The 13,485-nt window shown below is 36.1% G+C and overlaps 1 protein-coding gene across 3 annotated transcripts in view; it reads left to right on the top strand.

The window, feature by feature from the left end:
• unc5c (unc-5 netrin receptor C) overlaps window positions 1-13,134 on the top strand; it is a 189,477-nt gene extending 176,343 nt beyond the window's left edge. For all 3 annotated transcript variants that reach the window (XM_038296806.1, XM_038296807.1, XM_038296809.1), the window contains 5 exons: window positions 3,141-3,374; window positions 3,945-4,094; window positions 4,585-4,749; window positions 6,667-6,845; window positions 11,334-13,134. In XM_038296806.1, coding sequence (XP_038152734.1) covers window positions 3,141-3,374; window positions 3,945-4,094; window positions 4,585-4,749; window positions 6,667-6,845; window positions 11,334-11,493 — 888 coding nt within the window. In that variant the 3' untranslated portion in view covers window positions 11,494-13,134. The remainder of the gene's footprint in view (window positions 1-3,140; window positions 3,375-3,944; window positions 4,095-4,584; window positions 4,750-6,666; window positions 6,846-11,333) is intronic.
• Window positions 13,135-13,485: the final 351 nt, after the last annotated feature.

Genomic DNA, 13,485 nt, shown 5'->3' on the forward strand with positions numbered 1-13,485 from the left:
TTACGCATAATGTCAGGTGCATTGACTACTTAAAGCTCTTCAAATGCTTGTTAGGCCATATATTGTAAACAGTCAGATTCACATTGTACCACAGGTCCAAGCATCCCTGCTGCTCTCTAAAACAGTTGTTCTATCACCAAAGTTTATCCGAGCGATAACACCAATTAATTACATTATTAATAATCTAAAAAAAAAAAATATCAGCATCTCAGTTACCTAAATGAAAATTATGATGTAGAGAATACACTTAAATCTTTATTTGGTTCACTTTATTCACTTATAAAGATTTTCTGCGGATAGCTAAAAAAAATAGAACATAAAATACAATAAATGTGTTACACCACACTACAGATCGACATACAGATTTTTCATGGTCAATTCTGATTTTGACAGAAGTCAAAAAAATTTTTTTTCAAATTTTTTTTTCTTGTGAATATTTGAAGTGGACATTGCTTTATAATGATAAAGTGACACAACGATACCAAATAGTACACATGTCTCAGTCTATGAAGGATAAAGTTGAAAGGAGAATGCATGCACTTCAGTGGATCTCCGGTTATGATTGCTGAATCTAGAAATAAATTGCAGAGCGTCTGATCATATCGACTGATCCCGATACAAATAACAGACAAATAACAAAAAAAAGTTATTGTTTATACAGAAATGTGAGCTTAACTAAAATTACATTTTGAGAGGAGCATCTAATCTGACTAACAAACCTCTGAAATGAGTAATCATTTTCTTTTATTGAATATAATCTTATAAACTTATTACATCCTGAAACACTTTAAAATGAATAGGCACTCTTTTTTTTTATGCATGCATGTTTGAGAAAAGCCATTGTCACACACAGACAATGAGGTCCCAGGTATAAACTGTTCTTCCAGCCTCATGGCTAAAAAGTTTGGCCGAATTGTAAACCTACTTAAAAAGTTTGAGTAGTTTAAACAATTAATAAATAATGGAGAGAGAGCTTCAATCACTTCTTTATTTCTTTATTTTTTTTGTCAAGAGCTATTTCAATTATTAAAATCAGCCTTGACAGGAAATCTCATAAGCAGCTTTTGTGAATCTTTTTCTAAGAGAGTTTTCTAAGAAAATCTCAGTGAAACCAGTACATTGAAAACTGCTTAAGTTTAATATGAAGTGGATTTAATTCTAGAAATTTATCTAAATTCATTTTTTGACTCAAAATAGTCTGGGCTGCAGGTTCAATTAAATGTTATTTCAGAGGATAATGTTGTCTTATGAGAATTATCAGAATCTTTTGTAGACAAAACAGAATTTTCAAAACTCATAGACAATAGTGAATTAGATGAGGGTTTAGACTGTGAAGTTTCATTTAAACAGAGCATTTTTGATTAAGAAGAAAACTGATAGTTGTTTGACCACTCAGAGTTGGAAGGTGTGAAAAGTTTACTTGCCCCCCCTTGATTCATCTCTCATGTTGGATGCATGTTGATGATGACCTAAGATAGTGACCCATATTTGGGACTTAATATTTCATTAATTCCTAAAGAATCTTTAGAAATAAGATCCTCAGCTAAAGGATGTGTGAATGAATTAAGGCTGTGTTTGTTCACTCCATTGCTTCTGTTTGTGCACATACTGTATAAACAAAATACAAGCTGAATTTTTCTACAGTGTGTTCTCATTATCCCCCACTAGGAAAGCCCCTGGTGCCATCCCACAGGAGCAGTTAAAGAGTCTAATGATCCGCCATAATACTGCTGTTAAATGGCATAGCTCACAATAAAACGCTGTAATTCCTCTTCTGTCTCTTATAATGGGTTGAATTAGTACCAGTGTGCTGCTGGAAGGAGTGTTTGTTACCCAGAGAGAGAGAGAGTGACTGAAAGATCAAGATCAGGAGAGCTGGAGGAAGAGAGAGAGGACGCATTGGAAGAAAGAGGAGGCATTATTTGCCTTAGACAGGATGATGTTAATGAAAGAGGAATATGTCCAGGCCATGGTGCCATTAAAGGGGTCAACCTCAGATGGCCTGAATACTACATGTCCCATTATCTGGCATGGATAATGAGCGAGCATCAGGGGGAGTCACACGCGAAGACAACCACATTAATATTTCAAAAGGATGTAGCTTTTTTTAAAGGTCAAAACCTTAATTGTGACTTTTAAATTAAAATTCATCTGATTTTCCTCAGTAATCAAAAAGCATGGCAGTAAACAGAAGTGCAGTATGCTTTTCCCCTGTTAGACAGCAGATGTGTTAAATATGTAACTTGTATCAAAGTTTTCAAATGGCAATTTTACCTGGTTTTAAAAAAGGTTTTATAGGTTGTTTCTTAATTATTATTTATTGTATAATCAGAAGAGGTGTCTGGAGTCCATTAAGATCTTACAGTAGTGCACTTCCCATAACTGTCATCCGCACAGTCAAAAGAATGAGACGTAATTGTGTTTAATTACTACAAAGCCATCCCATTGGTGATAGATATAGTGGTAGCTTATCAATGAGATAGGGCCCATGTTCACCTGTCTGAATCGATCTGAAAGGCCAGACAGGGTCAAACTGATCTACTATTGAGGCCAGAGTTGCATCAAACACACACCCAATGATTTATAATAATGCTCTTGGAAGTGCAGCTGTTTGTCACATGGCTTTAAACAATGATCAGCAATCTCCAAATGGATGAAAACGGCACAGATGCATGCAAATTATGGTCCTCTAAGTTTACTCCCTGGTTGCTGATGATCCTAATGCTGTTGTTTAGTCAGTAACTGTAAGAGTAAAAAATAGGCACGTGTCCATTTAAAATTATATTAAAATCTCTTATTTTCACCATTAAATGCTTTTCAGTAGTGAGATTTTTATGTGATGATCATTGAAGGACTTTGTCCCGACTGTAGAGGCTCTGCCAAAGTTGATGCTGTTTAACATTTCTAAAGAAAAGTGAACTTGATCTACATTGCAGTTACTTAATACAGACCCTGTCAGGAGTAATTATGGCCTTTGATAACAGAAGTCATCTTTACACCCAGATTTTCGCTCCCCTGTTGTTATTTTGGTCGATCTCTGCATCCACTGTCTTTTGACGAAGTAGAATTATGATGCCATTTTGAGCTGTGGATGCTGAAATTCAGCTCTATATCTATCTATCATCTTGTCTGTGCTGCAGGATGTGGTGGTTGTAGGAGAGGAAAACTTCACCACGCCGTGCTATATCCAGATGGATGAGGAGGCTTGCCACATCCTGACGGAGACATTGGGCACCTACTGCCTCGTGGGTCAATCTCTCAGCGCTGCCACCATTAAACGCCTCAAACTAGCCATCTTTGGCCCCGTCACCTGCCCCGCCATGGAGTATCACATCAGAGTTTACTGTCTGGACGACACTCAGGATGCACTCAAGGTATAAGCACAGCTGCACAAGCATGTGCTTTTTCTTTATTTATCTCTTGTCATCTGCTGAAGGTCAAATCGGCAGTATTAAATTGTTTTTGAGCAGTAATGAAATGTTAGTTTTTTTCATTTCGACTGAGCTGTTTGTGAAAGAACAGCCAGCAGATGAGAAAGCTTTGTGTGTTTGTGTCACAATATAGGGAGATGGTGGCTTGTATTTGAAAAACGGTGCCGCTTCTTGAAAGGTGTAGCCTCTGCATCGACGCAATAAGCCACATTATCCGTCTACTCTGCTGTCGTCTCATAACATCAATTCTGTTTAATACTTGGATGCACCTATGTGGAAGAAAGATAAGGAGAAATTACTGCACCAAGGGTGTATTGAACACAGTTATTAAATTTGGGGGTGGGTAATGAGAGCTGATAGTTATCTTACTGCAAGAACATTGAGAAAGGTTGCTTTTGGTTTTGCTTTTTTTAGACAAACATGGATAAACTGTCCTTGAAAAAAGGATGCACTATAAGTTGGGTAGGTCATTGTTGGTCCCGTTTAAAATAAAGCGCATGTTTACATTTCCAGGAAGTTCTGCAGATGGAGAAGCAAATGGGTGGAAAACTTCTGGATGAACCAAAGACTCTAAACTTTAAGGACAGCACTCACAACCTGAGACTTTCCATCCATGATGTTACCCAGCCATTGTGGAAGAGCAAACTTCTAGCAAAGTATCAGGTAAAAGAGCTGATCTAATTTCCAATCTATTCTAGATCTTGATGCTGTACAACCAAATTACTAAATCTGGTTTGTCTTTACAAACAAAATGTTATTAGCATTAACCAGTTTGTTAGCTCTCTTTCCATAAGCGGTCATTAATTATTTATGTACTTGGGGCAGTACTGTACTTTCTATTACTAACAAAAAAGTCACCTAGTTTTGTTTCTCAAGCTTATTCATCCTTTATCAGATCAAGAAATTGTAAACTTCTTAGGATATTTAATATACCTTTGTCCATCACAGAGTTTGAAGGTAGAAGAGGATAAGAAAAGTAGATTCTCTTTTCTCTATGCCTCTCTGCTTCCCATGACAACAGCTTCTATAGTTTCCAGTGTAAACTGAAACATGTTGGTTTCAGTCAGGCTGGAAATCTTATATTAAATATGTTTTTAGCACAAACGCAGCAGTGTTGAGATCAATCCCAGTAACTCCTCTGTCTCTTTTCCAGGAGCTCTCCTTTCAGCAAGTCTGGACGGGCTCTCAGAGAAACCTCCACTGCTGTTTCACTTTGGAGCGCTTCTCTCTTAGCACGGTGGACCTGAGCTGTAAGATATGTGTGCGACAAGTTGAAGGAGAGGGACAAATCTTTCAGTTGGATACGACACTCTCAGAGGTATCATTTTAAATCTACAATTACAATATTCTAAACATTAATGTGACAGTCAAAAGTTATTCACCAGAAGACTTGGCAGAATAATGTGCCATGTGATGGAATGACAAGTTGTCTTCATTTGTGATAAACTGTGATCTTATCATGGAAAGCCCCTCTGCTTATCTCTTATTTCATGCATTTCTGATATAATAATATATCCATCCATTTTCTGACATGCTTAATCCCAAGTGGGGTTGCAAGGGGTGCTGGTGCTGAACTCAAGCTGTCCATCGCAGGGCCACATAGAGACAAACAGGACAAAAGACCATTCACGCACACACTCATACCTAAGGCAGGAGAATTTAGAGAAGCAAATTAACCAACAGTCATGTTTTTGGACTGTGGGAGGAAGTCAGAGTATCTAGAGAAAACCCACGCATGCTCAGTGACAACATGCAAACTCCACGTAGAAAGAAAGGAATCGAACCAGCGACCTTCTTGATGCAGGGCAGCAATGCTACCCACTGCTCCACTAAGCAGAATTTTATTTTTCTCTAATTTTAGCAATTAATCCAGCAACCAATAAACGGGAAAGATTTTGTAACTGATTTGGACTACCATCCTCATGATATAAGCATGGTGGTGGTGGCATCATGCCGTGGGGTTTTGATCTTTAGCATTGGTTAAAAAGATGGCTAAGCTTGATTGGAAAAATTAATGGAACCAAAAAACGGAGCACTCCTGTACAAAACCTATGGAATTACTTCAGACTGGGGCTTAGGTTTATTTTCCTACAGCCAAAGAGACAGTGCCATGGTTTAGATCAAAACATATATATGTGAAACAACCACCTAATCAAAGCCCTGACCTAAATGAAACTTAAAATGTTTGCCATAGCTAAGGAATTTTGTTCTTAATTGTTTTCCATCCAATTTGACAGATTGTCATTGAGCTTTTAAAGGAAAAGTCCGGTCAGCAAGGAATGTTTGATGGATCATTTTCTATACCTAAAAATAATATGTTCACAGTGATTTAATGAATTTAGCATTAAAGAGTAAAAAATTTAAAATTATAATTTTCGTTGCGATCACTGAGACCGGAACAGGCCATTTTTGCCCAAATATCGTAACACCTCACTCCAGAAATCTTCCGGCAGTGACGTCAGGGTGCGGTAAACCAAGTGCCATTCTCTCCACTTTACAAGCAAAATCAATAAGAACTGCTAGACACCCCTGCAATCAACAATTATTTAAGATTTCGAGAGAACTTCAACCTTGAAATTCACGAGAGCTATAGTTAAACTGACAATGCCCACGTGCATGGCAGTTTGATGCTGTAATACACGGCTTAAAGGGGTAAAAAAATTTGTTATTTCACCTTTCCAATTCATGATCCATCGCCGACGGTGATTGCCAACTTGAGGAGGGAGGATTTTCCATCAAACTTCTTGCTACAGGAAAAAACACATCATATGTAGACAACATTTTGAAGAAGAATGTTTGCAAGATGACTTGGATAATAGCGCATTGTGACAAAAACCAGATACAGCACTGCGACTTGATCAACAGCCGATACCGCACCGTGACGTCACAACATGGATGTCTCAATTTAAATGAAATTACTCTTAATTAAAAACACTTATCATTTATGGAACAATATGTAATAATTTCTTATTTAAGGTATTTTCAGAAGTTTTTTTTCTGAATATGACCAAACTTTTCCCTAAATAAAAAAGAATAAGGGAAAATGTTTAGATGTAAAAGAGCTGATACTGAGACATACCCCCATAGATTTGAAGATGGCATTCAGATGAAAGGAAATAGTACAAAACTCATACTGAGGGAGGGCTGGAAATAAATTTAGGCCATTTATGTTTACTCACCAGATATGTGAGAAAAAAGCATTTCTTAACTCTTTTTTTTCCTTCTATGTTTGCAGGACTCCCAGAGCATTGACACATCCCTGCTGGACCCCGCCAGCAACATCACGACATTGGTCGGGCCAAACGCTTTCCGCATCCCTCTTTCCATTCGACAGAAGCTGTGCGGTAGCCTAGATGCGCCGCAGACCAGAGGCAATGACTGGAGGATGCTGGCCCACAAACTCAACCTTGACAGGTGCTAAGAGGAGTGAGATGTTGGATCACATTAAAGATGCACTCTAACAGGCTGTTGTCTGGTTTTGCAGGATAAATCATGTCAACAACCAAAAATACATGAAAAGATCCTCATGTTCATCTTTATCTGCCATATTATCCATGTTAGTAGAAGCAGAGGCCTACAATGCGTGGAGACAAATTATAGATAACTAATCTATTTTTAATTTGATTGTGATTGTTCTGCTGGGATGTGACTCATTGTGATAAACATCAGCTGAATTGAGATTAATTGACTTGGAGGGAACTCAGACAAAGACAGAGAGAGACGAAGATGGAGAGAGACACTCTTCTGTGCAACACGTCACCCATGCGTCTTTGATAGTCGTGTGTGTTTGTGTGTGTGTGTGTAATGGAGGTACAGTGTGAATCCATTTATAAGATCCCAGCTCAGCAGGGCAGCCTTATCACAAGCAGCAGCTGCAGATTGACGAGACCTCTTACTGAGTGCAGCGTGAAGGCAGGAGAATGCTAGGGAGAGACTTCAACCAACCCCTCACTCACAGCTTACATCAGTGATGCATCTTGGAAGTCATTTTTTTTCTGTTTATTTGTTTGTTTTATATACACTTTTTGTGTCTGATTAAAAATAGAGACATTTTAAAGTTTTACAAATTGGGAAAACAGAGAATCTAAAAAAAAAATGTTTACTTCTTTATGGATTTCTTCTTATCATCATCATCTATTTTTCATGATATTTCATTTTTCAGAGCAAAAGCTTTCCTAACCAACCTGGCTCGTTGTTTTTTTTGTTTTTTTTTTTGTTTAATCTTAGCAACAATGTCCACCTCTACTATACTTTAAGACCAGTATCATCAATAATCTGTATAGAACCTGTTTGACAACATGAAGAAGAATGCTCCTCATGCCCTGTGCTAAAGAAATATATAAAAGGAGAGAAACGGGTCATTTTCAGCTTGGTAATGGTTAGAAAATATTATTTATTTATTTATTTTGGGGTGAGGAGATAAAAAAAAAATTACCATTCAGTTTTATCGATTCTGTGGACTGACAGGACAAAAGTTAAATTTTTTGGCATGACTTCCTCGTAATACATCAACTGTAAAACTAACACAGCCCTCCAGAAAACTAAAACCATACTGACAGTAAAAATACAGCGATGGCATCAAGATCTTGGGTTATTTATCAACTTCAACAAGTATGATTGCTAAATTTACGGAACCAGTTCTATTCCAAACCAAAAAAAAAATTTATTTTATTTTTTCTTTAGGTATTTGTCTGATATTAAAATGAATGATCTTGAATAATTTAATGTGACAGATATGAAATATATGGAAGTAAATATGTGCCATCAGAATTTGAATAAAAAATACCTCTGAAATTTGAATGTTGTATATTAGTGCTTACTTTTTCAGTATTAAAATAAATTCACAATATATTTTTAACCTAAAAAAAATTCAATGTCATTATTTGTACATTAAAAAAAAATTCAGTGTAATTTTTTTTACATGGTTGCAATTTTCAGTTATTAAAAAAATTCACATTCCTATTTCAAAGTGATCAAATTTTCAATATACATATTTTTCACTGTTTAGATTTTCAGTGTAAAAAAATTCAGCATATAAAAAATTCAACTTTTCAAAATTCAAATGCAATATTTTCGTTGTCCTCCAATTCAACTTGCTCAAATTCACTGTCTCAAATTCAGCGTCTAAAAATTCGCTGTAAAAATGGCCAAGGTTACTTCAGGTCACAGACATTAGCAATGGATGTCCGATTCCAACATCCACCTAATCACGTGACACAACCGTGATATTGAAGAAGTACCAGTATCACCCAGGCTGGCGACCATGGAGGCGAACTCAAACCCAACGGTGAGTTTAATGCTTTCATATTTCTGTAGTATATTTTATTTTGCACATGAAGTTTGATACATTATCTTAAAGCCTGATTTAAAACACTGGTTTGGGCCGTTGTTAATCTTACACCGTGTAGTGCCGGCATATTACTTCTCGCTACCTCCGAGCTAACAATACAGTAGCTGATCAGATCTGGGTCTGAACTGTTCACAGCCCCTCTTTGAAGCACACAAGGCAGCCATATTAGCTTACTACATTAGCGGTAGCATCTCCTGAAATGGTATTTCTTTTTGAAATAAAACGGGGGGGGGGGGGGGTAGCTCGGAGGTAGCGAGAAGTAATATGCCGGCACTATACGGTGTAAGATTAACAACGGCCCAAACCAGTGTTTTAAATCAGGCTTTAAGATAATGTATCAAACTTCATGTGCAAAATAAAATATACTACAGAAATATGAAAGCATTAAACTCACCGTTGGGTTTGAGTTTGCCTCCATGGTCGCCAGCCTGGGTGATACTGGTACTTCTTCAATATCACGGTTGTGTCACGTGATTAGGTGGATGTTGGAATCGGACATCCATTGCTAATGTCTGTGACCTGAAGTAACCTTGGCCATTTTTACAGCGAATTTTTAGACGCTGAATTTGAGACAGTGAATTTGAGCAAGTTGAATTGGAGGACAACGAAAATATTGCATTTGAATTTTGAAAAGTTGAATTTTTTATATGCTGAATTTTTTAACACTGAAATTTTAAACTGTGAAAAATATGTATATTGAAAATTTGATCACTTTGAAACAGGAATGTGAATTTTTTTAATAACTGAAAATTGCAACCATGTAAAAAAAAATTACACTGAATTTTTTTTTAATGTACAAATAATGACATTGAATTTTTTTTAGGTTAAAAATATATTCTGAATTTATTTTTATACTGAAAAAGTAAGCACTAATATACAACATTCAAACTTCAGAGGTATTTTTTATTCAAATTCTGATGGCACATATTTACTTCCATAGAAATAGGTCAAAGTGAGTAAACTATTGCAGTTTGTTCAGACTGCTTTAAATTCTGTCTGAGTGGTTTATGATGTCTCTTCTTCACTCCTTAGATTCTAAACAGAACCATTGAAGGCCTCTCAGGCTTACCTATGAGCGCCTGGACTTTAGGATTTTTCCTGCAATATCTCCAAAATAATTGAGCTTTCCTTCTATTGATGGAGGCTTAGAGATGAGAACCATGAGCACATTAAGCTCTTATGGGCAGCGGTCGGACCTGTGAATGGGATTTTCCTGTGGATTATCCGCTCTTCCCTCTGAGGCAAAGCCGTTGTTGTATAAGGGAAGTTAGGAAAGCAGTTCTTTCAAAATGGTTACAAGATATTTGACCAAAAGAGTGACCGTAGAAATCAAGTGTTGTGAATATTTCAAACGTTTTCTGGTCTTTATTTCTATTTGGGTTTAAATTTGCAGATATCAATGTTTTTGGGTTGTTGTTTTTTTAGAAACACTATTGGATGTTTTGTGCTATGTAAGTTTGAGCTCTGATTCATTCTGGAAGTCATTTTGATTCAATTTCTTAAAGATTTTACAATGTTTACCAGCAGTATAGATAAATAAGTAAAATGAAATCCATGGGTTCCGCCTACTAATCTCACCTTTATTTATATGACCAGAAATACAGGAGGAGAGTAACAGTGAAGAAAAATGATTTCAGCCGCTGATTAATTCAAACGTGAAAGTTCACAGAGCATCGTCAATGTCGACTGGTTCCCTCATTAAAGGTGTAAAAACAAAGGGGGCGGGGGAATACATTGTTTTATGGATTTTATTGAGGTTTTTGTTGCCATATTAATATTTTCCATTTTTTTAAGTTTGTTATGTGTCTGGCATGTTTAATTAGTAAATTAGGAGTTTCCGGTGTACAGTTTAAATTTCAGCTGATGCAGGTATGATCTTTAAAGCACTACCTACACCTAAATAAACTTTTTTCTGATAAACTGAAACTAAATAAATCTAAATCTTATAGTGCTCTCTATGTGAAAAAAGGCATTGCTTTGACAATTTCTTTGCACTTTTGTTTAAATCCTGCTTTTTTGTCTAAAACTGTCTGTTTGGCTCCCTCCTCGGGTTAAAACGGGGTTACTACACCTTTTTTTGTCTTTTGGCATAGCTGGGGATGTGACAGCAATTTGATGACTCAAAAAAAAAAAAAATAAAAGAAAAAGAATTATTATAAAAAAAATCATAAAAGATAAAAAAATTTATATGAAAAATACATTTGAAAAAATTAAATCAAGTAAAACTGTAAAGTTAATCTAAAGTTTCACTGCTTGACATATATTTTTTTATTTCCATTTGCAAAATTTCATCTTTGTTTGCAACAATAATTGAACTTTATTCATTTTATACGAGCATTTGAGTATGTTACTAAAAAAAAATTCTGCAAATAAACAATAAACATGCATTTAGAAATTATTATAAATCAAAAAATTTTACAAGATAATTCTCTTATGGGTAACATATTTTTCAAACTTCTTGATAATTTGATGAAATTCTCATTCATTTAGATTCACCTTTTAGCAATTTTTCTAACCCATTTCTCCCTGTCACTTTGCAATATTTCATTTAGGTATCTGAACTACTTTGCCACCAAATCCAGTCCTACTGGAGTGATCTTGGATTTATGGGAGGCACAGCATTTTCCTGACGGCAACCTCAGCCGCCTTGCCCAGGTCCTGGAGGAGATGGGACGTCACGACAGCCTGGTTCCTTCTGCAACCGACCACTGACATCTGCTTACGCCCGAAGAGGAAGAAGATAAAAAGAGAAATAAGGAAAAGAGGAATAAAGCATGACTTTTATTTGGAATCTAAGAGGCAAATCCTTGTTTGCTCTCTTAAGGTGCACGCTGAAAATAGTGGGAGCATACAAACAGCCAGGTCTGCTCAGCTATGACCCAGTTAAACATTGGCAACAAAAGGGTGTAGAAACCTGGAGAGTAAACATGAACCCTTGCCAGTCACTTTTCTGGCTGATTCTTCCTTTCTCTGGTGCAACAGTTTGATATTCTTGGCTCTTGTTTCCTTGGAAACAGCTGTCCGGTTGTTTGGATAGGTTGGCTGCAGATTGTCTTACAATGTATGAGAAACAGTCGACAAAGAGGTCAGCGGATCAAAGGAAAGGCGGGTTGTAGAGAGAGCATCACTCAGCTATCAAAGTCAATTTTCTGCTATTGTTGATGACTCAGTATTTAACAATATATCTATTTATGCTTGTTTTTTATTTTCTTTTGGGCTGTTATTCAGTATTTTATAGAACCTTTTATTTTTAGTTGCATTTTCATTTCTTTGACTGTGTCACATCGCCACCTGGTGGACTTCCATGGAAGTAAGAGTCAGAAAAAACTACAGTAAAGGAAAACCATTGTCTTTAATACTCTGTTTAATAATTATCTATATTATTTAGTGTTATGTAATATTATGGTGTCTTGGGTGCATCTTTTTTAACAACTTTTTGTTCGTTTTATACGTTTTTATTCATTTTTGAATCCCCTCCCGTCTTTAACTTGTTTATTTTAGAAATTAGATACGCTATTGAAGTATACAAAATATCCCATGCAGAATGAATAAATACAAATACATTTATGATTAACTGTAATCATTTCCACAACATGATCCTGTGATCAGACAGGTTTATTTTTGTAGGATCAGTGCAGTGGGAAACAGCTGCTTTCTACCAAAAAATGGAGACAAGATGTGAGGGTCTATTTAATCAGTTTAATCTTGTTTTATTTTAGTGTTTGCAGTTAAGTCACATTCTCCAGCGCTTTGAGAAAAACGCTGAGATTTTAACTCAAGAAAGTTTGTACATTATATAACAGAAGCCATCAGTGTCATGATGATGCTGATCATGTGTATAATACTCATTAATAGCTATAAATGCGACATTCCTTTAACGAAGCAGCACTGTTCAAGTGTTCTTTATGGTTTTATTGTATTCCTCAATGGTATTTGTCTGAGTTTTTGTAAAGCTGTCTATGCAAACTCTGCATCCTATTGGAACAATCTTTTCATTTATCAGTGTGCTAGCCTTTATCTGATCGTCTTTCAGCTTCATGACTAATGTTGTGCATAGCGAGAATGTAGCCTGTCCGTTTATGGCGCTCATGATGTTCCTCGCTTGCGTTTCATCTGTTGAGTTACTGTACAAAGTGTAAGAAAGAATTTTTAAGACTGATAATAAATTATATTTATATGCAACAATATAAATGAAGCATTCCTGTTTGAATTTCTGAAACTGCAGAGCACTGTTTCAGAGGGGATTGTTATCCTGTGGGCACAAATTTTGGCCAAACAGTTTTGTACTTGTAAACCGAGCTTTGTAACAATATGAAATAAAATGCCTGAGAAACTCAGGTTTGTGTAACTGTAGAAAAGGTTTGTATTCTTGATCCAGCTTTATATAGTTTAGCATATGATTACAGAAGAAGCTGAAATTTATTTGAAAATTTCCGCTTTATTATATTTATTCATCATTGCGTCTCAAACTGAGTGGACAGTGTCCCTTCCTGAGAGGCTAAAAAACGGAAAAATACTTATCTCTTCTAAAAGACTACTGGGGTTAGCTCAGATGTTAAAGAGTAGTTTTGTCAGTCATTGACCAGTTCTAATTGTTAACAAGATGGTTTAGGTAAAGAAGTTAGGCCAAAATACTGATATATAAAGGTCAGTTAAGATACAAAGTAGAGATTCTATATGTCAGTTATCTTTCCTGACACAGCT

The sequence above is a fragment of the Cyprinodon tularosa genome, unplaced genomic scaffold (genome assembly GCF_016077235.1).
Source record: "Cyprinodon tularosa strain WSP-4 unplaced genomic scaffold, ASM1607723v1 ctg378, whole genome shotgun sequence".
In the NCBI taxonomy this organism is placed as follows: domain Eukaryota; kingdom Metazoa; phylum Chordata; class Actinopteri; order Cyprinodontiformes; family Cyprinodontidae; genus Cyprinodon; species Cyprinodon tularosa.